The following is a 24358-nucleotide window of genomic DNA, read 5'->3' as shown; positions in this document are numbered from 1 at the left end:
CACCCACCGCCACCCTCCTGTACTTCACTGTGGAGGTTAGAGATGGGTTCCCAGTATACACGGAGGATGGAGGCAGACACTCCAGAATGCACTGTGCTTCTGAACGTCTAAAAATTTTATGTTATTTGTTAAAACACACGTAACAAAATTTACCATGTTAAGTGTTTTAAAGTAGTGTTAAGTGGCATAGTGTTCTATGGCCAATCTCCAGAACCTTTTTCATTTTACAAAAATCTCTTTTTAAAATTAACATCAACTTTTGTATATAAATAAGGCCTGAATAGTTTTCTTCTTACTTCCTCTCTATATTTCAGAGTACAATGCAATCCAATCACAGTTTTCAAAAGTACTATTTTACTGACCGACGAGAGGCTAAAGCTAGCAGTGATGTCTGTAGTCCCTTGCCTGTGTCGCTGTACCCCTGTGGAATGCAGCTGACACTGAGGTGACATGCAGATGTTGGCAACCTCCCTATAAGCTTACTCGGCTGCTCTTTCTCTAGTGGGAGGCGAAGTAGTCCAGAATATCTTTCGATTTCTCCTTTCAAAGCCATTACTATTTTAGAATGAGGCAAAGTCTTAAAAAGTTACAATATTGAAAGAGGTATATATGTATAACTTGGTCGTATTTTTAAATTCCTTTACAGAAAACCATCAATGCAGTGGTTGATTTCTTTCAGTCAAATAGGGGATTGGATCTTGAGCAAATAACATCAGCTACTTTGATGAAGCTGGAAGAAATTAAAGAGAGAACAGCTACTGGTAAAGAATTCATGTCTCCATACACTTGAAAAATGTGTGTTCTTCTGTCCATGTATTTAAACTAGTGTAGGTTCCTTCAGTTGTGCGGATTGTACAACAGACACGGCTTACTCAAGTGGAAATACAGGGACTGGGGTAATTTAGCTAAATGGTACAATGCTTGTGTAGCAAGTGGGAAGGTTTGAGTTCAGTCCTCAATACCAAAAAAATTTTTTTTTAAAAACCTAAAAAGCAAAAAAGTACCAAGGCAATTCAAGCTGAAACATCCGTTCTAGGCTGGACAAGGAGAATGGTAGGGAGTGCAGATGACTCCACCTGCTCTATGTCCAGGACCCTGCCCGGAAGGAGCTTGAGCTGGAGGCACCCTCCATCCGCTCTGGGAAGCTTCAGTCCACGCAGCGCAGGATGCTGGTTTTCAGGATGGGCGTTTCTGTGTGACGGGGCCTCTACTCATGCCAAGTGTGTTACCTGCTCATTCTCTCTCCATAGAGAACTCTAGCACTGGACTCGTACTGAGCTGACTATGCTCCGCTGTGAGACAGTTACTTTCAGTGACTGTGTGCAGGTTGCACCTCAGCTGAGAATCTGACTTATGAGAGCCTGCCGTCCTCCTCAGTGCCTTTCAAGTGAATCTGTTAGTCTGGTTAGTAGTGTGATTATACATTTCACCGTCTCCTTTTCTTTTCCTTCAGGACTTACACATATAATTGAGACTCGAAAAGTTCTTGATTTAAGGATAAATCTGAAGCCTTCTTATCTAATAGTTCCACAGACAGGCTTCCACCATGAAAAGTCAAATCTTCTCATTTTAGATTTTGGTACATTTCAGGTAGGTGTATGCACACTTCTGTCTGCTTTGACAGGCTTGGTAGCTCACTAACTGATAGCCTGCTCTTCTTTCCATATTTTCTTTATTACATATTTCAGCCTAACCATTCCATCTTCCATTTTTTTTCTTCAGGACTTAAATAAACATATTATTGAGACTTGAAAAGTGCTTGACTTAAGGACAAATCTAAAGTCTTTTCTGATAATGCCACAGTTAGGTTTCTACCATAAAAAGTGAAACTTCTCAGAGTTCACTTAAACTAAACTAAGACTTTCTTAGCATTTGTCAAGGTTAGTCTAGATTACTCAGTATGAGTGTGAGTGTAGTTCCCTGGTGCTTGCCTACATTACAGTATATGCATTATATAACAGTTAAATAGCACTATTAATCAGTAGTAGGTGATTTCACATTGATGATGGGATTGCTTTTGTGTTTTCCTAATTGGGGAGGAACAGTGTTAGTTTTCATGGTTTCTCGAGATTAATTATGCAGTGTTGCATGTTGCTTATGTATTTTGCTTACAGGAGACTGTATGTATATATTTGTTTAATCACTGCCAGTAACTAAGTAGAACAAAAGAACCCATAGATTTTGGTGTTTGACTCTCATGGAATCCCAACGTCTGGAAGAAAGATAAACTTTCACAAATAAGTCCTGCCTTGATCTTTGCTTCGGCTAGGAAGGGGGAAAAGGAAGTAGAACTGGACACTAATTTCTCATGGGCTAGTTGCTGTCACCGAACAGTGGAGAGAAGGAGTAAAGCCCTGCTGTTCCTGGTGTAGGGTGGTGGGAGGTGCAGAGCCTTAAGGACAGTCTCATTTATTTAAGTTTTGGGAAAACACACAACTAAAATATGTTGATTTGTGTACATTCTGTTGTGTAAAAAAAAAATCAAAAATTTTTTCTTCATTTTAGCTCAACAGTAAAAGTCAAGGTCTACAGAAGACTACCAGTTCATCTTTGGAAGAAATAATGGATAAAGCATATGACAAGTTTGATGTTGAAATAAAGAGTGTGCAACTACTCTTTGCAAGAGCAGGTATAGCACTGATCAACTTTCAGAATACTGAAATTAGTGTGAATGGCTTAAGTCAGATACATGTATGTGTTCATGTGCATATATAAACCTTTATAACGATTTTGCACAAATAACTATTGGTGCTTAAGAAAACCATATAGAAGCATATTATGCAAACCACTGTCAGTTATAAACTGAAACAGTATTTGCCAATTCATCTTAGGGTGGTGTTTGAACCCAGTCCATTCACAAATCGTATTTTTGCAATATGATGTAAAACAGTTCAGAATCCAAAATGGAAGCTGTGATTGGTTCAGGTTCCTCTGTCCTGATGCTTTTTGGAATGTTTTGATGTCATTTTCCCATGTTGCCTTTATTATTACATATGTTACTTAATCTTTTTTTTTTTTTTTAAATTTTATTTAAGGAAGAAAAAAAAACAGAAAAAGGGTACAAGTTATACAGAATTTCAGAAAAAAACAGTAGGAAATCACTAGTTAATAGATTACATATTGTCATCTTAGAAATAATTGTTCAAGTTACAAAATTAAAGCATATAAAGTGGACATTCAAACAGTGAGACTGCAAACAGTTCTGTTCAATGATCCAACAAAACTCAGTAATATGGTTACCTATCTTATACACTTAAATATACATGCAGTTATGTCCTGTAGAGCACTTTCTTTTCCTCTCTTTTGTACAATGACAATTACACATTTTGGGTTTTATTACTCCCACTGTTCTTATTACTTTTTTTTGAAAAAAGTAAAACCAAATGTGACATAATAGGACAGAGTCAGTCAAATCAAAAGGATGGACATAATACATAATGTAAAAACAAAATACAAGGTGATCAACAGTGGTTACCCTTAATGCCTCTTGCTATCTTAAAAAGAATTGCCTATATCATCAGTTACAATAAAATTGAACAAAACAGATGTGGTGTATTCTCTATCCCATGAGTAAAGGCTTCGGGTATTTATACTTTCTCTAGTTTTACAGGCATTAAGTATTTATTAAATGTCTTTGTATATCACTTTGTGATAGATCATCGGAGAAAAGTACAGGCAAAATTACGGAGTACAGTGTACAATCTATAAGAGTGAGTTTTTTGTACACTAAGGGCCTGTTAGTTCCTTTAAGGCAAATACACAAACCATTAAACTTCCCTTTTTGAGTATGTATTTACAAACAGTTGAAGTACAAGTGACAAAACATGCTCCACATTGCCATCAGGAAGACATGTACAAGACAGCCATTGGGAAATCTATCTTTAAGATTTTCTTTTCTTGAAAAAGTGATTATCACACTTTTTGTTGCTACTAGGGATCAAACACACAACTTGGTGCATGTCAGGAAGGCGCTTATGCCACTGAACTAAATCCCCAGTCCATTATCCGATGTTTTTATCATAAAATCTTGCATTACAAAACTTTTTCTCTGCCATCATATGTGAAGCAAATGTAATTATTGCTCTTAGGAATTCCATCAACCTTACCCCCACCCTTTTGTGCTTTTTTCCCCTACTTTTTACCATAACTACCTATCTTGATTGCTAACTCTGGAATTGAGGTAATTCCTGTTTTTTTTCCCCCCTTCTTGGTTTTTTTTTTTTTGTGTGTGTGTGTGTGTGTGTAACGGAAGTAGAACTCACAACCTTGTGTTTGCCAAGCAGGTACTTAGGCCACTGAGCCCCCTATGCTTGCTTTGAAATGCAAGCATTGTCATATAAACATTTTCAAAAAGTATATAGAATTATCTTTATATCACAGTCTCTGTGAGCCTATGTTTAAAATACAGGTTACCCTAGTTCTGTGGTACAGTGCTTGCCTAGCATGTGTGAAGCCCTCAGTTTGATCCCCAGTACAGCAAAAATATCTTGTATATTGAAAGAATTAAGTGAGCATTGACTCTGTCCCTTCACTATTTTCTACTAAAAGTTTTCTGCGGAATAGTCGATAATGCATTAAAATTAATTTAAACTCCTTTTTTGAAGGGGAAAACTGGAAGAAGTGCCGTTTTCAGCACCCGTCCACTATGCATATACTGCAGCCCATGGATATTCATGTGGAGCTAGCCAAGGCGATGGTAGAGAAGGACACGAGAATGGCCAGGTAATGCGTGGGTTTCTTTTGTTTCAGAAACCAACAAAGTGAATGCTGTCCATATCAGCTACTGGATAGATTTCTGTGGGAGACAGAAAATTAAAATACATTTTAAAGAAATGATAATTTGAATTATATGTAACCTTTTGAGAAGTTTTATCTAGACTTTTAGACAGTGTAAAATTAGGTGATCTGTGTCTTTAAATGGCTTTCAGGTGCATTATAGCTCTTTCAAGGTGCATTATTAATGAGGTAAAGCCTCCAGAAACATGTTTCACCATGAAACTACCTGAAATCTTTAAAAAATCTAAGAGGATAAAAATTAAAACTGAATTTTGGTCAGTTAAACTGCCCTTTAGAAAAACATTTTTGTTGACATATGGTTGGCATTCAGTAGGCTGAGTCGTTGAAAGTGTATGATTTGGTAAGTTTTGACATGTGTGTATCTCCGTGAAAATTTCACAGGCAAGTAATGAACACATCCATCACCTCCAAAAGTTTCCTTGAACTCTGGTATTTCCTCCTTCCCTTCCTTTCCCTGTCTAATTCCTCTCCCCCTCAACCAATCCTTGGACAACATTGGTCTGTTTTCTGACACTGGGGATTTGTTAGAACTTTCTAGAATTTTATATGAATGAAAACATAGATTTTTAATTTTTTGTTTGATCTCTTTGAACATAATTAGTGATTCATTCACGTTGGTGTATGTATCAGCAATTCCTTCATACTCTTTACCAGATAGATGTTAAACCAACTGTCTTACTAGAGAAACCTTACTTGGTAATAATCTTTCAAAATATCATGGGGCATAATTTGCAAAAATTTTGTTAACAAGTGTTGTATCTGTGTTCATGAGGGATATTGATCCATGCTTTTCTTTTTTGTTTTGATATTAGGGTAATATTGGCTATGTGGGAAATGTTACATAGAAATCAGTTTTCTTTCTTTCTTTCTCTCTCTCTCTCTCTCTCTCTCTCTCTCTCTCTCTCTGTCTCTCTCTCTTTCTTTCTTTCTTTCTTTCTATGTTTGGAAGAATTTTAAAATCTTTTTGTAAAGAGGAAGAAGTGTCTATTTTCCCACCCATCGGCTGCGTGTTTCTTGCAGCCCATGGGTATTCATGAGGAGTTGGCCAAGGGGACGTTAGAAAAAGACGTTAGAATGGCCGTCAGCACTTGGAGTTTTTCTTTTTTTTCTAGGTTTTAAACTATAAATTTAGTTTATTATAGAGATTCACATGTATTCAGATTGTTTTGAATCATCCTTTGAGTGTTGCAAATATTTTACATGATTTTAAGAAATTTATCTTTGTTGTTTGGTTTATTAGCATAAAATTATAGTATTTTCTTATTTGTTTAATACATTAATAATCTGTAGTCATGTCATCTCTCTCAATTCTGGTATTAGTGATTTGAGTTTTCTCTCCCTCTTTTTTTTTTTTTCCTACAAGTCTTGCTAGAGATTTATGAGTTTTCTTAACCTTCTTTTTAATTTCAAATATTTTCTCAAGTTGATTTCTGTTTTTGCCTTTTTTTGGTCCTCATTTCTACCCTGATGTTTACTGCTGTTCTTTTTTCCTGCGTATTTTGAGTTTTGTTGCCCTTTCATTCGCAGTTTCTTGAGGTAGTAGTTGAGGTCATTTGTTTGAGCCTTGTTGCTCATGTAGGCATGTAGCGCTGTGAGTTTCCCTCTAACCACTGCTGCCCTTATCCTGACCCTAAAAGCCCACCTGCAGGTAGGCATCTGTAAGCCCGGCTATTCACAGCCCAGCCAGGAAGCCAGGGATAACTTAAAAAGAGTTTTATGGCGGCAGTGGCTGCACAGTGTGATGGAGACAGGCAGACTGGGGTGGGTGCAGGGAACAGCTGTGGGGCCAGTTGCTGAGGACAGCAGGCCTGTGACACAGCGTGGACAGATGGACAGATGGCCTCAGGGAACTTACACTGCAGCCAGGGATGTGAGATGAGCTAGTATATCCGTACATGACTTGTGAAGTGCTCCCAAGTGCTCTGTTAAAATAAATAAGAGACAAGGAGATAGTGACAGGATAGATACTCTTTTCCACTAATGATGAGAAATCTTGGATATTTGGAAATAAAGTATACATGGCAGTTTTGGTTTTAAAAAGAGAATTATGTTTAGTATGTTTAGGCTTTGTAAAAACCTTAAAAGTTTGGCTACTTAAAAAAGGATACCTGGAAATTAAATTACCAGGTATCCTTAAATTAATTAAATTACCTGGAAACCTGACTTAGAATCCCAGTTGGCTGACAGTATTGTCAGCACAAGCCGGGGATTGGATTAGAACTTGTCTACAGTAACCCGACTCTGCAGCTCCTTCCCCCTCTGCAGTACTGATGGAGAGGCTGGCTGATCCTGAAATCTTACGGCTGAATTGTGTTTTTAGATTTAAAGCATCAGGAGGACTTCCTTTGATGCATGTGAGGATTTCAGACCAGAAGATGAAAGATGTGCTGTGTTTGATTAACAGTATACCTTTGCCACAGAAATCATCAACTCAATCTCCAGAGAGACAGGTAATGGGTATGACACAAATATTCAATCTTCTGTTTTCAGACAACTGCTGTAATAGAGTAGCAGTCGGAAGGCAGTTTTAGGGCAAACTTTATGCTTGAAAGAACCAAAAATACAGGAAAGGAAAATAAAATAGAAAACATACTTTAAATAAAATTAGAAATATAAATCATCTTAGAAATGTTGCAAATAAAATAATGGGGATAAAATTTCCTTTTGTGTTGGACTTTAAAGTTCTGAGTCACTTTAATTGAAATAATTTTCATAGCATAAAAGAAATGTTGGGCCAGGCATGGTGGCACATACCTGTAATTTCAGCACTTGTGAGGCAGAGGCAGGAGGATCACTGAGTTCACAGCCAGCTTGGACTACATAATGAGATCAAGGCCAGCGTGAACTACTAGTGAAAACCCTCCTCTCCACCCCAAACACACAGAAGAAATGTTGGATTTTTGCTTACTTAGAAACACATTTTGAGAGAATCATCTGATGCTGAACTCATTTTCTAGGGACCTCTGATGTTCACAGCAGCTAAATGATAAACATTAATGAATCACCTTATCTGCTAGAGTTATACATAATTTTATCTTTTAAACATGATGACAATCTTAATTTGTAAATTTCAACTATTATTCAGTTACAGAATTTATCCTTCCTTTTTTATTTAAAATTTTTTTAAAAAACAGTATCCTGCTGTATAGTTCAGGCTGGCCTCGAACTCACAACAATCTCCTTGCCTCAGCCTCCTGAGTGCTAGGATTATAGGCACGTGTCCCCGTGTCTGGATGTCATGTATTCTGTTGGAAGATTTATATATGGCGTGTATGAGTTTTTCCATCTCTGAACTTTGTTAGTTTTCAGTCTCGTGTGTATTTAATCCTGTGAAATTCATATTTTGTTTTTGTTTCTGTGTACTTTGCTAGGTATCGTCAGTTCCTGTTGCTTCAAGTGGGACAAAAGTTCTCCTTGGTACTTCATTATTGCTGAGTGAAATGGATTCAGGTAAGGAGTGTAAAAGTGTGTTTCTAAATTATCTTTATCACAATAACATTTTCAGAAAAGCAGAGGTGTTAGGAGTGCATTACAGCAGTCTGCTGGTTCTGGTTCTCGTGCTGTTACCTAACAGTGTGCCTTCAGTTATTTACGTTTGGAAGGTCAGGTTTCTTTACTAAAGCCCTTTTGGTGGTCAACAATTTTTACTTCAGGTTCTAAATAAGCTACTTGATGATCTGATCTCTGTGTGATCCTTTTCCGTAGCCATGCTTAGTTGATCTTTTGAGATTTCAAGCTAGAGCATAAGCTTGGCAGAGATAATAAGTATGTCTGTTCTGGTCACTCTTAAGTTCTTGGGGGCTGACACAGCTTGGAACATGGTAGATGGGTCAGTAACTATTTCATGGAGTACTCAGTGAGTGAACTAAGCCAAAAATGAAGTCACTGAAGGAAAGATTGTAGTGCTGTTTGATTTCAAATTTGATTATCACGTGCCTAACTGAGTCACCTCGTGGGACTTGATAAAAGCTCTGGGGCAGTTTTGAGTGTGAATGTAGAGTTACATCTAATGCATAAACTTTGCCTGAGAGGACTTGGGCTTGAGTGCTTTGTGCAGTGTTTAGTGGATGTCTTTCTACTCTAGAGTCTGACGATGAGTATTTCGACGCTGAAGACGGTGCCTCCCAGGTGCCTAGAGGTGCGCCAGGCTCCGAACCCCGAAAGGCTGCGGAGGTTCCGAACGAGGCCCTCGTTAATCTTCTGCTCAAGTTTGAAGTTAAAGAAGTATGTGTACTTTTTGTCTATGAATGTATTCTTGTCATCATTAAACTGTTTCATGGTAGACCACACATCAGGTTAGGAAAATGTATCCCCACACACCATGTCAAAACAATGGAAGTCTTTTTTTTCTTTTTTTTTAAATAGGGATGACTTGTGGTCTGATCTGTTTTGGAAGAGCTCAGAGCTTTTAATTAGGATTTGTGTTTTTTCAGACAATTTGTGACTTTTTTTTTGTGGTACTGGAGATTTAATCCAGGAATCATAGAGCTACTTCCCTGGCTCTTTTTTGTTTGTATTTTGAGACAAGGTCTTGATAAGTTGCCCAGGCTGTTTCTGACCTTGGATTCCCCTTTGTAGCTGGGATTACCAGCATGTGTCACAAAGTTCAGCTTATTTTTTTAACTTTCATTTGTGAGTTAAATAATAGTTGCTCATTGTCATATTTATAGTTTGGAAAAATGTAAACATCCTAAATTTCCAGCATGCTTTTTCTGCCCTTTAAAAGTCATATAGTAAGCTGAGTGTGGTGGCACAGAAATGTAATCCCAGCACGCAGGAGCCTGAGGCAAGAGAATCCCGCAAGTCCAAGGGCAGCCTGGGCTACAAAGTGAGCTCAAGGCCAGACTGTACTGCTTAGCGAGACCCTGTCTCAAAATGGTCCAAAAAATAAGTCATGTAGTAAAAGGAAACCTGGAAATATGGTCATGGTATATAGTTTCTTGATGAAAATGGAATGTACACTAGCAAGGACATAATCTGTTTAAAATTTCATATACATGTTTTCTTTGATAAGTACAGATTGTTCATCTCGGGGTGCGGTGTTTACAGCTACAGATCTGAGAAATGTCACTGATTTGACTTGTGCATGCGGACCAAGCATTGCTGGTATTTGTTTGAAGTGAGATGCGTTAGCCTTTTTAGCCTGCTGTTTCCTCTTCCTCTTTGGCCCCCAGTAGCAGCAGACCTCTCAGCTTTGTTTTCTATTGCACTCACATACTTGCTCTCCCCCACTGCTGCTCTATGTCCTGTCCTCTTCATCTCCGGGCTGTATCTTTGCAGCAGCTTCCTGACCGCTGCTCTGTTATCCATACGGCAGCCAAAGCGACCCTTTTAACACGGAGGCCGCGTCCTGGCGCTGCTCTGTTCGTGCCCTCCCCTGGCTCAGTGATGACTTGTGCTTTCCTGTGGCCTGCAAGGCCTTGCAGGGATCACCCGCCTGCCTGTTTGGGCCACTGTTTTCTGCTTGCTTCCTCTGTTGCAGTTGCGTTTCTTGCATTCCTCCAGTGAGTGCGGTGCCGTCCTCCACCAGACATCGGTGTTGATGTTGGAAATGGGTGGGGAGCGAAGTCCTTGCACCGCCAAGTCCACTAAATGTGTTTTTTCTCACATATGTGCACCAGAACTTTCTCTGCTTGCCATTTTTTGGTTGGGGACACTTTCCTAGCATGGCTTGGTTCTTGTGTGCTTCAAGCGCTTGTATGTGTCTCCTTACTGGGAAGACCTGACTACTTCAAGAGAGCAGTGTTCCTTTTCCTTCTCTCTCTGGCATGTGGGGCACATGAGGGCAAGAACTATGTCTGCCTGCTTAACCTTGGTCTTTTTAGCTCCTGGGACAGCTTGATACATGCATGGTACATGATATGCAATAAATACTTCATTGACTATTGAATGAACTGAGGTGAAAACAGAACTTTTGAAGGAAAAAGAAAAATGCTGTTTGGAATACTTTTCCCAGTAGAACTTTTTAAAAAGGTTTCTATAGTGAAATCTATCAGTTTTTTTCTTTATGACCCAGTTTTAGTGTATACCTAGAAAATTCTCACAAAATACTTACCCATGTTTATATAAAATCTATGTATGTATATGTATATATATATATATATATATATATATATATATTAAATGTACATATTTTCCCCCTTTTACTTTTGTGGGTCCCAGGAATCAAACGCAGGACCTTATGCTTGTCAAGGCAGGCCCTGTGCCACTGAGCTATATCCCTGGCCCCATGTTTTATGTATTTACGATTTCATTGCTTTTGTTTAAATAATGCGTAGGAAGCTTATTTTGTATATGAAGTTTGTGCTGAACTTTACTTACTGTATTATCTTGTTGTTACTTTCTGTTTTTGGTTGCTTTTGGCTTGATTTTTCTTAAGTACATAATCATACCACCTGCTAATATTAGTGTGCCTTTTCCATAGTTTTTCTATTTTACTGGCTACCATTGCTGTTTATCAAGTTACCCTCACACTTAGCTGCTTAAGACAGCTATTTTTGTTTGCTCATGCATTGTGGGTTAGGAGTACCAAAAAGCCCAGCTGGACTACTCTGGGTTTGCCTGTTGTCTTTGATCAGGTGTTACCTGGGGCTTCAGTCACTGGAAGCCTTGGGGTGCAGGTCCTTTGGTTCCCTTGGAGGCTGGCGGAGGCTGGCGGAGGCTGAGGGCTGGCTGCTATCTGGGCTTGACTCTCCAGGTTCCCATGGTGATTGTCAGCTTTCCCAGGCCCTTTGTGTTACCAGAGTCCTCTGCGCTCTATTGGTTGAGGCATTCACAGGCTGTCCAGGTTCAGGAGGAAGCAGCACAGACCTCTGTCTTTTGGAGAGTGTATTAAAGAATTTTGGGGGAAAATAAATAAATAAATAAATAAATAAATAAAAAGAGGGAGTTTATATCTTTTAAAAGATACCATGCTTTGCTTTTTATTATCTAAATGTATCAGCTGCCATTCCACAATTAACTTAAGTAATATGATAACAAGCACTCTCGTCATAACTTTTTCTCTTGTTTTTGTTTTGTAGACATGGTCTTGCTCTGTAGTGCAGGCTGGCCTTGAACTATTGGCAATCCTCTTGCCTCAGCCTCCTGAGTGCTGGGATTACAGGCATATGCCCGCTGCCTGACTTTCTTGTCATAAATTTTTACTTGAATAGCTTCTGTTATCACCAAATGTGATTTTAGTTTGAGAAAATACTAAGGAAGACTTTATAAATTCTAAATTTTTCTAAACTTAATAAAGCCAACAGAAGATGTTAAATTTCACCATAATCTTTTATACAGGAATTTATAGTCTTGATAATGATAATTTATAACATTAAATAATTTTATGGTGGGAAAGGGGTCTGAGCAAAGTTTTAACTGTATTCATGGTGATGTGTATGCAGAAAGACTTTGTTTTTTATTTGAAGTATGACTTAAACTTTTGTCAGCTTTTCACTTGGCTATGCTAATTCTTTTAGGTAATTTTGGAATTTACTAAACAACAGAAAGAAGAAGATACAATTCTAGTATTTAATGTTACTCAGTTAGGAACAGAGGCCACAGTGAGAACTTTCGACCTAACTGTGGTGTCTTATTTAAAGAAGATCAGCTTGGATTACCATGAAATTCAAGGTAATATTCCTAAAAATGGAAGTGATAAAAGTAGCACTTTTAAGCATCTAAAACACTTTTATTTCTATGATAGTATCTATTATAAACAAGAGTAAACATTGTTCAAAACACTTTACAAATAACAATTCATTTAAATCTTATAATAACATAGTGTTACTGTTGGTAGTTTTATGTAACTAAGGTATAGATTTCTTATAAAATTTACCCTTGGTCTAACAAGGAGTAGCAGAGCCATGAATGAAATCTTGGCAGTCCGGCAGGCTAGCAGTCTGGGGTTGCTGTTCTCAGCTACTCTGATTTGTTACCTCTGCCTTTGTGTAACTCTCCTTAGCAAACACAGGGACAGACAAAAAGGGTCAGAGAAGAATTCAGTAGCTTCCTTCATGTCATGTATTTATGGCTAGAAGACTGGAGAGTTTGTCTCTGATCCTACCATGTTGAGGGTCCCCTTTGTTTTTTCTTTCTGAGACAGGGTCTTACTATGTAAGGCAACTGGTCTTGAATTTTGCTAATTTAGCCCCAGCTGACCTCAAACTCATGGTGATCCTCCAACACTGCTTCCTGAGGGCTGGGATTACAACAGCTGTGCCTGGCAGGTCCCAGGCTTTCTGTGCAGTAGTGGTCACATGTCATAAGCTCCAGTTAAAAATAAAAATGGGAGAATACGAAGTTCACTCTCTTAGAAGCTCGACAACTTTATTCATCTCAGTATTTATCTTGTGACCTCAGATATTTGAGGCATGAAGGAATAAAATGTATGATAATTAAAATTCTTTAGTGCTTCAGTCAAATATAGAGGCCTGGGTTTTATAATTTGAGAGTATTTGTAACTGAAATCAGCCTCAATTTAGAAAAGAAATATTTTACGTTACTATTTTTTTGTACAGAAAGAAAGAATTTACAGAAAGAAAGAGGGAAATGTAGATGATAAATTTTCTAGGCTGTTTTGTTGTCATGGAGGATTAGGACTCGGGAGAAAGATGCCCTGTGCGGTGGGGAAGCAGGAGTAGAAGTCCAGTGGTCAGGTGGGCGGTGGGCGGCTGCTCCCTTCCCAGGGCCTGCGTGGGAGCTGCTCCCTGGCCCAGGTGCAGGGGTGGAGGCTGCTTGTGTTTAAACTTTACAGGAAGCATTGCAGTTTGCTTCTCTTGAAATTCTCTTCTCCCAGTCTACACAAAGTTCTCTCTATATAAAGTTCTTTCATAGAATTTTAGACACAACAGAATCCCATCCAACTTGTTCATTACATTGTTGAAAAATATGTCTGGTAGTTTAAGTCAGAAGGATAGAGGTGAGCTGGAATTGATATTTCTTGATGCTGGCACCTGTAGTCTGTTCTGCTGCCTTACTAATGAACATGTGGCCTTAAAAATATCTAAAGAAGCTTTGATTAGTTTTGAACAGATGTGAATTCAACTGAAAATAAATACATGTTTTAAAGTAAATTAGATGCCTAAGGCAAGAACTTGGAGTGGCTTATTTCTCCATGAGTGATGGTTTTAGTATTTAATAACCATGAAAATATTCACAGGTATTCTTTTGAAGCTTAATTAGCAGCTTTTATAAAGAAGTGTCTAGCAAGTTCTAGAAGCAACTTGTTTGAAAATGTTTTTTTTTTTTCTGTAGGATCAAGAAAAAAGCCCCTTCACTTGATTAGCTCTTCTGACAAACCTGGGTCAGATCTTTTAAAAGTAGAGTATATTAAGGTAAGGACCATGGCAGTGCTGGAGAACCTGTGGAGAGATGAGAGCTCAGACTGCACCCCAAAACCCACTTCTTTATGGCAGAATGCCAATTAAGTGCAATTAAACCTGAATACTGAGATTTTTGTTTAGGAAAGAACAACTTGTACATTAGCATCTTTTGTCTTTGATTTGCCAGCACTAGTCTGGACTGTGCCCCTGGGAAGTGGACAGGACAGTGTGTTACTAATCATTCTGGGTGGTAGGTTAGTTTTTAACTGTTTCTTTTTGCACGTAAACACTTTGTTTCTCTTTCACTAAGTGAAGAGCTATTAGAAGGCTGCTGACCTCTTATTCTCAAGTGCAGAAGCCTGGGTGGAAGGAGGTACTGTTTCTATCTTTAGGGGCATAATTATATGTCCACACTTGTCTGTATAGTAGGTGACAGTTTGGCTAAGCCACATTCAAAGAAAAAAACACATTGGATCAGGTGCTGCAGAGAACTCCCAGGCCTGGAAAGAGACCAAGAAATGCACCAGGAAAGTGCTGAAGTAATTGATAAAATTAGGTTCATTTAAGATTTAATAGGTTTGTTTTAATCACTTATTATTTATTGAATGTCTATATGTGTTTCTAAATGGATTACACTACCAGGTGCTTAGAGACACAGATGACAAACATTATGTTTTGCAGGCAAATTATAAACTAGAAGGGAGAGCTACAAAAATAAATAATTAAAATGTGTTGATTGGTTGACAATATGATTATTATACAGCAGTGTAATATGAATATAATAAAGCAAAATAAAAGCATTGTGGGAGCAGAGAGGCAAGCAGACAAGCGATGGAAGAAAACTCACAGGAGGTCATTTTTTTTGTTTGTTTGTTTTGGTTTTTTCGTTTTTTTTTTTATCGGTACCAGGGATCGAACTCACGATTGCTTTTTTGCAAGGCAGTTGCTTAAGCCACTGAGCTAAATCCCCGCCCCCCGGGAGGTCATCTTTTGTGTTTAGAGTTACACTGTTTGTTTCAGGGATCAGAAATACAGTGAATAATAAGGCTGGGAGATTGCTTGAAGCAGTACAAAGACTTCATTAAATCAGAGCACCCTGATGATTGGATTTCTAAGAAGATGAGGTTTCTTTTACTGGAGATGTAAACAGACTTACCAGAGAAGTGGACAAGGGATTTCAGCATTAGGTGTCCAATGTACTAGATGACCTAGATGACCTTTGCACCTTCTACCTCCCAAGGTGTATCATTCTCACACCCTGCTGTAGGTTCCCTGAAGTGAGTAATTGTTCTCCCGGGCTCCCAGAGGAGAACACACAGCATATTACAGTCAGTAAAATGCATGACTTTACAGTGGATTAATTACTTTGGTCTTAATTCCTTTGTTCATTTTTTATTTAGGCTGATAAGAGTGGACCTAGTTTTCAAACCACTTTTGAAAAAACTGAACAGACATTTAAGGTAAGAAATTCTATTAAAGCATATATCCTATTGAAAATAATTATTAATGGAAATCTTTAGTATTTTGGGGGGGATAGGATCTGTGTAACTTGATGATATAATCAAGAACCAATAAAAGTTATAAATTAACCTTGTAAATACTCGGATTTTTAGTAAAGCTGTTACTTTTTTTAAATTTTAAAAGCCAAAGAATAATGATGATATAAAATTTCAAAACAAAGTAATAGGTTAACAGTGGTTATGTATTGTGTATTGTTCCCTTCAAAGTGACATTCATGTTACAAGATATAGGCATAAAAATGAAAGAGCAAACTTTTTTTGGACAAACTAATAGTTTAGTAGTATAGTTATCTATTGAGTGTATATAAACAGTATATGTACATAGCTGGGCGTGGTGGCTCATGCCTGTAATCCCAGCACTTGGGAGGCTGAGGCAGGAGGATCGCTGTGAGTTCGAGACCAGCCTGGGCTACAAAGTGAGCTCAATGCCAGCCTAAACTGCATAGTGAGATCCTGCTTCAAAAAAGACAAAAAAAAAAAAAGAGTCTATGTACATATAGTCTTTCCCCTCTTTGTTTTCTCCTTTCACCTATTCCAGTTGTTCTTTCCTTTTGAGCAGATTCTTTTCCTATCACTTTCCTCAGTATCTATTGTATATTTTGGATCTTTCTTACTCTTTCAGTGGTTTTGTTGTTTTTGTTTTTTGGTATCAGGGATCGAACTCATGAACTTGCACTTGCCAAGCAGGCACTTACACCACTGAGCTAAATCCCTGACCCCCTTTCAATGTTTTACATAAGAGAGACAGTACAATACTTAACACATGTAAGTCTGATTTATTTCACTTATGAGTTTGGTCTCAAGTTGCATCCATTTACTTACAAAAACCTCAAGTTTGTCCTTCTTTATAGCTGAGTGGTACACCATTTTATAAAAATACCACATCTTACTTCCGGTGTCATGGCTGCCCTGACCACAACGTAGTGCTGAGAATTTCTGTCCCGGCTAGACTGCTTACTGAGACTTCTACGGCCTACAGGCTTCATGGAAGGACTCTTACAGACCGGAAAGACACACAGTGATCTTTTAATATATTATGGAGGATGTCAAAGATGTAAGATCTAGCCAATTGCTCAGTACACACAATTAAGTTGCCATTTGACTCTTCCGGGAGAACATGGCGGACAGATAACAGCAACTACCGGCGGCTCTCTGAAAGACTCGGCTCAGAAGCCAGGAATGGTGCGGACTAAGGAGACATAAGCAGGTGGAGATATGCTCTGCTGACTCAGGAACGAACTGGGCTGAGAGAAGCCAACTTGGAATGCAGTCCTGGTGCTAAAACAGGAACAGAAAAGACTCGGTGTGGAGGCTGGAACCGCGCCATTGTAAGCCGCGATTTGGGTTTTCCGCCGCGCAGCGGCTGGCTGCCTCTACAGCGGCTCGGCAAGGGGAGAGACGTGCAGAAGCTCTGAGAACGGCAATCTGCGAACGGCAGGGAGGCGTGCACTGACTTATGGTGAGGTGAGTGAGAGAAACTGACACTCTACCACAGTTTGACTCCAGCAGAGGACTTTCTGGGCCCGAGCAGTCCTGCGGGAGCAGGGCGCGGTGGCGACTCCAGCCACACATCCCCCTCTCGGGCGGGATTGGTGAAAAGTGCCTGGCCTGCGTGACGCTGCCGGCGGACCTGGTAGACTGTCCCAACCCAGATCCCAGAGCCTGACAGTGGCCGGGAGGGGAGACGCATAGGCTGCCTGGTCCGTAACTCCCTGGTGCGCAGCGGTGAGCGGGAACACCTAACTGGCGCAATTCGATCAGGCTGTGGCTGACTGGGAGAGAAGCTGGGCCTCTTATATAAGCTTGCATATATAAGGAACAGAGAAGAAGAGGCAGCATGGGAAGAGGCAGCAACAAGAAAGTCTCCTCGGCCCCCAATTCTGAGAAACAGGCAATAGCAGACACCGCACCAATACACATAAGGCACCATATAGAGAGCCTCATAGACCAATTCAGGAATGAAGTTATCAACGACCTGAAGCTAGAAGTATGCAGAATAGTTAGAGAAATGCTAAGCACCACCCAAGAAAAAACAGGTGATGGAATGGAAGAACAGAAAAAAAGGGGAGAATTGTTTGATGGAGAAAACAGAGAAAGCATAGAATACGTGAAGCAGGTTCAAAGGGACTACCAAGATACTAAGAAGTCTATCGAAGACTGGCATAACAGCTTGAAAGAAACTAAGGACAGACTATCTGAACTGGAGGGCAGACTTGTAATATGGGAGAATGAAATGAAAAACTTCTTAAAAATAACAAAGAAACAAACAGCAATAATACAAAGACAAGAAGATGATAAGAGGATCCATAACTTAAGGATTAAGAACATAAAAGAAGAAGTAGGGATGCAAACAAGTGAACTACAAAAGCTACTCACAGAAATAATCCAGGAGAATTTTCCTAATTTAGCAAAAGGTAAAGATACTCAGATGTATGAGGCATACAGGACCCCAGCTACCTACAACCCAAACAGAGCAACACCCAGGCATATAATAATAAAAATTCCAGAAATTCAATACAAGAACAGAATATTAAAAGCTGTAAGAGACAAGAAACAGACCACTTACAAGGGAACACCCATCAGAATTACAGCAGATTTCTCTGCACAAACCATCAAATCACGAAGAGCGTGGGGGGAAATAATTCAAGCATTGAAAGATAATAATCTCCAGCCAAGATTGAGATATCCTGCACAACTGTCCCTGGAAATTGATGGAAAAACAAGGTGCTTCCAGGATAAAGAGGAACTGGGGGAATTTGCAACCACCAATTCAACTCTACAGAAAGTATTGCAGGATATTCTAAAAAAAGAAAAATACAAAGAACCCAGAAATAGTGGCGGGGAGGCCACAACAAATGGAGCAGAGAACAAAATGAAGAAGACAAACTGACAGCTACTGACAGAAAAAGAGCTTAACAGAAATGAGGCAGAGAAGATTGGATGATAGGAACAGCTATTTTGGAGAAAATGACATCTTAATAGGTAATACTGATTTAGTATCATCTTGTTTTGAAGTCTCATCTAGCTTTTGTCCTTCTGTCTCCAATGGTCTAAATAGGCTGTATCTTATTGGATTTTATTATGTACGATAGTATAAGCAAAAACCTTTTAAAGACAAGGAGATTATACAGAAACCATTGTTCATTTTCTGTTAGTCGATTCTAAATACTCTGTAATGCTGTCATTCTCTTGAATGGTTTTACATTGTTTTGATATACTTAATGCTACAGTATACGAAGTTGTAGTCAAGGATTTCAAAGAAAGAAACAATATGGTAACTACTTTTAGGTTAGGATTATCTGGTGGTGAAACACTATTCTGCTTAAATGGTTATGTTTTGATCTGCGCTGTTTCGTTGTTATGCCCTCTTTTATCTCAATCTCCACTCCATTATTTACTTTTTTATCTTTATCCTTTTAATTAAAGGAAAAAAATAGCAGGATATATTATAGTAACCCATTTTGACTTTTCATTACCTTGATTTAAAGCCCTGTATTACTCTCACCATCTGGTTTTTAACTGATGTTCCCCTATTCTGTTTTGCTGGATAGTATCAGGTTCGAAAGTTTAGGCATCAGCTGTGAAGATAATGAGATTCATTATGACGCCCATTCTTGTTGACTTTTAGCTACTTTTGAAGACCTACAATGTCTCCAATGTTTTGGTTTTGTCGGTTTTATTCTTTACTGTTTTGTTCAATTGTATTATAACTAATGATATAGGCAATTCTATTAGAGATAGCGGGAGACATTATGGTAACCATTGTTGATCACCTGTATTATGTTTTTACATTATCTATTATGTCCACCCTTTTGACTTGACCGATTCTGTTCTGTTATGTCACATTTGGTTTTACTCTCTTCCAAAAAAGTAATAAGAACCGTGGGAGCAATGAAACCCAAAATGTGTAATAGTCATGGTACAAAAGAGAGGAAAAGAAAGTACTCTAAACTATGTAACTGCATGTATATTTAAGTGTATAAGACAGAAAATGATATCACAGAGTTTTATTGGATCAATGAACAGAACTGTTTGCAGTATCATTGATGGAATGTCCACTTTACAAGCTTTAATTTTGTGACTTGAACAATTATTTCTAAGATGACAATATGTAATCCATTAACTAGTGATTTCCTACTGTTCATTTTTTTCTGTAAATCTGTATAACTTGTACCCTTTCCCTGCTTTTTTTTTTTCTTTTCTCCTTAAATAAAATTAAAAAAAAAAAATACCACATCTTTTTTATCCATTCCTCAGTTAATGGACACTTAGGTTGTTTCCCAGATCAATCCAATTATAAATTGTGCTGCTGTAAACATTGGTGCACATTTACCACTTTGACATGATGTTTTCAGTTCTTCTGGAAACTGCAAAATTACCCAGTCGAGGAATAGCTAAATTGAATGAACCCTCCAGTCCTAGTTTTTTGAGTAATCTTTACACTGATCTTCACTGTGGCTGCATCGGTCTATACTCCCACCAACAATGGAGAAGGGTTCCTTTTTCCCTACCGACATTTGTTATTGGTTGATTTCTTGGTAACAGCCATTCTTTGTGGAGTGAAGTGTAATCTCAGTGTTGCTTTAATTTGCATCTCTCGAATGACCAGTGATGTTGAAGATTTCTTTGTAAATTTATTTGCCATTTGTATTTCAACATCTGAGAAGGGCATGCTCATCACAGATGCCTATTTTTGAATTAAGTCTTTGAATTTGAGGGGCCTGATATTTTCAGCTCTTTATATGTTCTAGTAAGTCCTTTGTCTGAGGGACAGGAGGCTAAAATTTTTTCTCTATGGGTTTTCTTTTCACTCTGTGATTTCTTTTGAAGTGTAAAAACTTTTTAATAAGATAAGAATCCCAGTTGCTGATTCTTTGAAGTACTTCTATGCAGTTTGCATTTTTGTTCATGAATTCTTTGCCTACCTTGTGTCTTCAAGATTTCTATTTACCTTATCTTCCAGTAGATTTAGTGTTTCTGTTTTAGTATTTGGATCTTTAATCCATTTTGACTTTACTTTAGTGCACAGTAATAGACACGGATCTAATTTTAGTCTCTGGCATGTGGAAAGCCAGTTTTTCTAGCACTGCTTAGTAAAGAGGCAGTGAACATGTTCCAGTGAACGTTTGCCCCCTTTGTCAAAAATAAGGTAGCTGAGTGTCATTGTATTTCTGTCTGCATCTTCTGATCCATTCCATTTATCTTAAGGTCTGTTTTTTTGCCACTACTATGCTGATTTTATCACAGTAGCTTTATAGTATAATTTAAGTCAGGAATTGTGATGCACTCTGTCTTGCCTTTGTTGCCCAGGATTGCCTTTGCTATTCTAGGTCTCTTCTGTTTCCAAATGAATTTTATGGATGTTTTCTCTAGATCTGTGAAGTATGCTAATGGTATTTTGATAGGAATTGCATTAAATCCGTATAATAGTTTTGGGAGTATGGCCATTTTCACAGTGTTGATTCCTTCTATCCAAGAAGAAGGGATGGCTTCCTATTTTCTGATACCATGTTAGGTCTCCTTTTTCAGTAGATCCTTCATATCCTTTGTTAGCTTAATTCCTAAATATTTCATATTTTGGGTGAAGGGTATTATTTCCATAATTTCTCTGTCAGTGAGTTTGTTGTTTGTGTACAGGAATGCTATTGATTTTTGAGTGCTGACTTTGTATCCAGGCACACTGCCGAATCTGATGAAGTGTAGTAGTCTTTTGATGTAGTTTTTGGGGTCTTCTATGTAGAATGCCATGTCATCTGAAAATAATGATAGTTTAACAACTTCTTTTCCTATCCTTATTTCTTTTATTTCTCTCGCTTGTCTAATTACTCTGTATAATGTCTCCAGAGCTATATTGAGTAGGAGTGGTGATAGTGGACATCCTTGTCTTATTCTTGAAGCATCTGTGACAAACCAACAGCCAATATCATACTAAGTGGAGAAAAATTAACCCTGTTACTTTGGCTGGCTGTGTCATATTATAATTTTTTTTTTTTTTTTTTTTGAGGCAGGGTCTCTCTCTGCAGTTCAGGCTGGCCCTTGAGCTTACTTTGTAGCCTAGGCTGGTCTCGGACTTGCAACGATCCTCCTGCCTCAGCCACCCAACTGCTGGGATCCCGACTGTACACTTGCAAGGCAGACATTTATGCCGCTGAGCTAAATCCCCAGCCCTTGCAGTGTTGTTTCTAAAGAAGGGAATGCTTTAGATAAGGGAACAGTAATCTATAAACAGCTGAGAGGATTGTAAGCTTCAAGTAATACAGGACTGAGAAAGTGTGTAGGACACAGGGAGGGAGGTAAGTGCTCCTAAAGAAGTGGCAGCTGGTGCTTGTGGGTTGCACCAAAAAAGAGGGTTGAGAGGGTCTGGTTTAATAGGTGAACATTCCTCTTTGATGTGTGCATGTGTTTTTCTGTTGTTACATTTTTTATTTTGAGACAGTGTCTGGCCTTGTATTCCTTCTTCCTCAGTCTCTCTGAGTGCTGGAATTATAAGCATACTGTTTGTGTACATTTCTTTCCATGCAGAAATGAGAAAACGAAAGATTCTTTTCCATAAGGAGCTTTTGTTTTAACTTGCTGTTAGAAAACCACTTTCTTTGAGGCAATTTGTGTTATTGTCTTAGCTTTCTGGAGTCATTTTTCTAAAAGTGTAGTACTTTTATGACATTTACTTTCCTCTGTGTTTATGAGAGGACCATTTTTGTAGTTTTAATGATTTAGTAACAGAACTCTCCCAATTGTTTATCTCACAGATGCCACATTTGGAATCCTCTGTGGATTTAGTAGTATGTAGTGCTTGTGGAGTTTCAGGTTCTGACTTAAACTTGTTATATGATCATGATGAGTAGTGAATGGGAAATGTACAAAGATGCATGTTGGGAATACAGGTGGCCACGTGCAGCAGAATATATGCTCCCTGGGCAGCTGCTTGGGAAATGGAGTGATTAGGGACCTGTGCCCTAATCTGCGCTGAGCACTGAGCGAGAACATCTAATTTGCTCTCTCTGCACCCCTGCCTTGAGGGTCATGACTTCCCTCGCTGCTGTCTTCCCAGTGATGGAAGCTGCGAAGCCGTGATGCAAGCCTGGCTGCCTGTCAGGCCCCTTGTGCATACAGCAGCTTGGCATTTGCCAGTGAAAAGTAACTTTGTTTTAAAATTTTTTAGGTGGCCTTTTCCTCTTTGAACTTGTTGCTGCAAACCCAAGCTCTTCTCTCTTCTATTAACTACCTGACAACCATCCTTCCCTCTGATGGGCAGAGCATGGGCGGCCCACCAGGGGTGCAGATCTCCACTGAGAAGCAAACAAATTCCTCTCTGCAGAAAGGTGGGAAAGACTTGTGTGTTTCTTATCAGAGCTCAGTGAGCAATCTAAGGTGTCAGCTAATTCAATAATTCAAATGCTGTTTCCTGCTTTCCCTTTTATTGCACTAAATCAGATACCAGCATCTGATACACGAGGCAAATATAGATAACACTATTGTTTAAAAAAAGTTGTTGTTCTCATTTCTGTAGTGTGGGGTTGTCTTGGGGCAGCATGTGAGGCTACCTCTATTTGTAGTGTGCTCTCCTCCCTTCAGTGGCTCTTGAGAGCAGAACTCTCCTCGAGGCCTTGGAGGCCATCCTGACCCAGGGACAGGCCAGCTTCTAGATAGGTGTTACAAGCCAAGAGCCCAGATTTCAGAAAGGAAAGTGCTCAGTTCAGAGTCTGACCTTCCTACTTAAACTATGTGGCTGTAGGTGTATTGTTTAGCTATTCAGAATTTTATTGTGCTTATTTACTTTGTTTTACAGAACGTCACCAACTTACTGACATTCAGACTGAACTATAAGATGCATTTTGTTCGCTTACGAACAAATCTGGAATAGAATTTGTTCATAAGTCGGGGACTGACTCTTTTTAAATTGCAAAAGGAACATCTACTAAAAAGCCTAGTTTTGTAAGGCAAAAGAAGTATTTGAAATTAAGTTTGTAATTTAACTTGTGTATGTGTATATTTCTGTTTAACAGAATTGTGGTTCAGTTAATATAGAAAAGTCTTGAATAGAATTTATATTATCTGAATTGTATTGTGAAATAACTCTTATTTTCTTTTTAGTGATTGTATCCTCTAAAGACAGTGATGTTACTGGCTTCAGACTGTTTGCCAAGTTAAATGCTTTCTGTGTCACCATTTGCAATGAGAAGAGCAGTATTGCTGAAATCAGGATACAAGGTAACAGGTTCTGGGGATATAGCCCAGTGGCCTAATGCCTGCCTGGCAAGCATGAGGTCCTGAGTTTGGGTCATGGATCCAAAAAACCCCAAAAAGATAGAAGGTAACATACTTGAGAAAACTGAGGCAGGAGGAGCTAGAGTTCAAGCCCAGCCTAGGTAACTTAGTGACTTAGCCAAGACCTCATCTCAAAAAAAATACGAAATGAAAAAGGCTGCGAATGTAGCCTGTTGGTGGCACTGGGTTCAATTCCATGCATCACCAAACAAAACAGAACAAAAAACAAGGTAAAAAATACAGCGTTAAAATTCATTAAAAGATGAGCTTTTTTTTCTTCTTTCATTTATTCCCTTTCAATGTTAAAGAATACACGAACGAGGCCTTCGGCAGGGGTAGAGCCAGCAGCATACTGTTGAATCGGGTGCTTTTTTCTTGGGGAACAGTTGTTCAAGGCCGTCGCCGCTCCTTCATGGCGTGCGCTGGTGCTGTGGGCCTGGCCCAGGCTTGTGTAGGGTGGAAGAGTGC

At 38.8% G+C, this 24358-nt stretch overlaps 1 protein-coding gene across 18 annotated transcripts in view; it reads left to right on the top strand.

The window, feature by feature from the left end:
- The window catches only part of Vps13c (vacuolar protein sorting 13 homolog C), a 154148-nt gene that overhangs the window by 48143 nt on the left and 81647 nt on the right, over positions 1-24358 (top strand). For 17 of the 18 annotated variants that reach the window (XR_010045619.1, XM_063243390.1, XM_063243388.1 and 14 more), the window contains 12 exons: positions 647-761; positions 1454-1590; positions 2506-2629; positions 4605-4722; positions 7118-7247; positions 8169-8247; positions 8882-9021; positions 12258-12411; positions 14035-14114; positions 15503-15562; positions 22785-22944; positions 23717-23833. Coding sequence is in view for 17 of the 18 variants with exons in the window: in XM_063243390.1 (XP_063099460.1) it covers positions 647-761; positions 1454-1590; positions 2506-2629; positions 4605-4722; positions 7118-7247; positions 8169-8247; positions 8882-9021; positions 12258-12411; positions 14035-14114; positions 15503-15562; positions 22785-22944; positions 23717-23833 (1414 nt within the window). In the remaining variant the exon portion in view is untranslated. Of the gene's footprint in view, positions 1-646; positions 762-1250; positions 1405-1453; positions 1591-2505; positions 2630-4604; positions 4723-7117; positions 7248-8168; positions 8248-8881; positions 9022-12257; positions 12412-14034; positions 14115-15502; positions 15563-22784; positions 22945-23716; positions 23834-24358 lie in introns of those variants that run through there. The other variant, XM_063243405.1, reaches the window with a different exon arrangement.

This window comes from Cavia porcellus, unplaced genomic scaffold (assembly GCF_034190915.1).
Source record: "Cavia porcellus strain 051 isolate PalLab524CR breed Dunkin Hartley unplaced genomic scaffold, mCavPor4.1 scaffold_38, whole genome shotgun sequence".
Classification (NCBI taxonomy): domain Eukaryota; kingdom Metazoa; phylum Chordata; class Mammalia; order Rodentia; family Caviidae; genus Cavia; species Cavia porcellus.
Note: the sequence above shows the minus strand (reverse complement) of the source record. Positions and strands in the feature narration are given on the sequence as shown.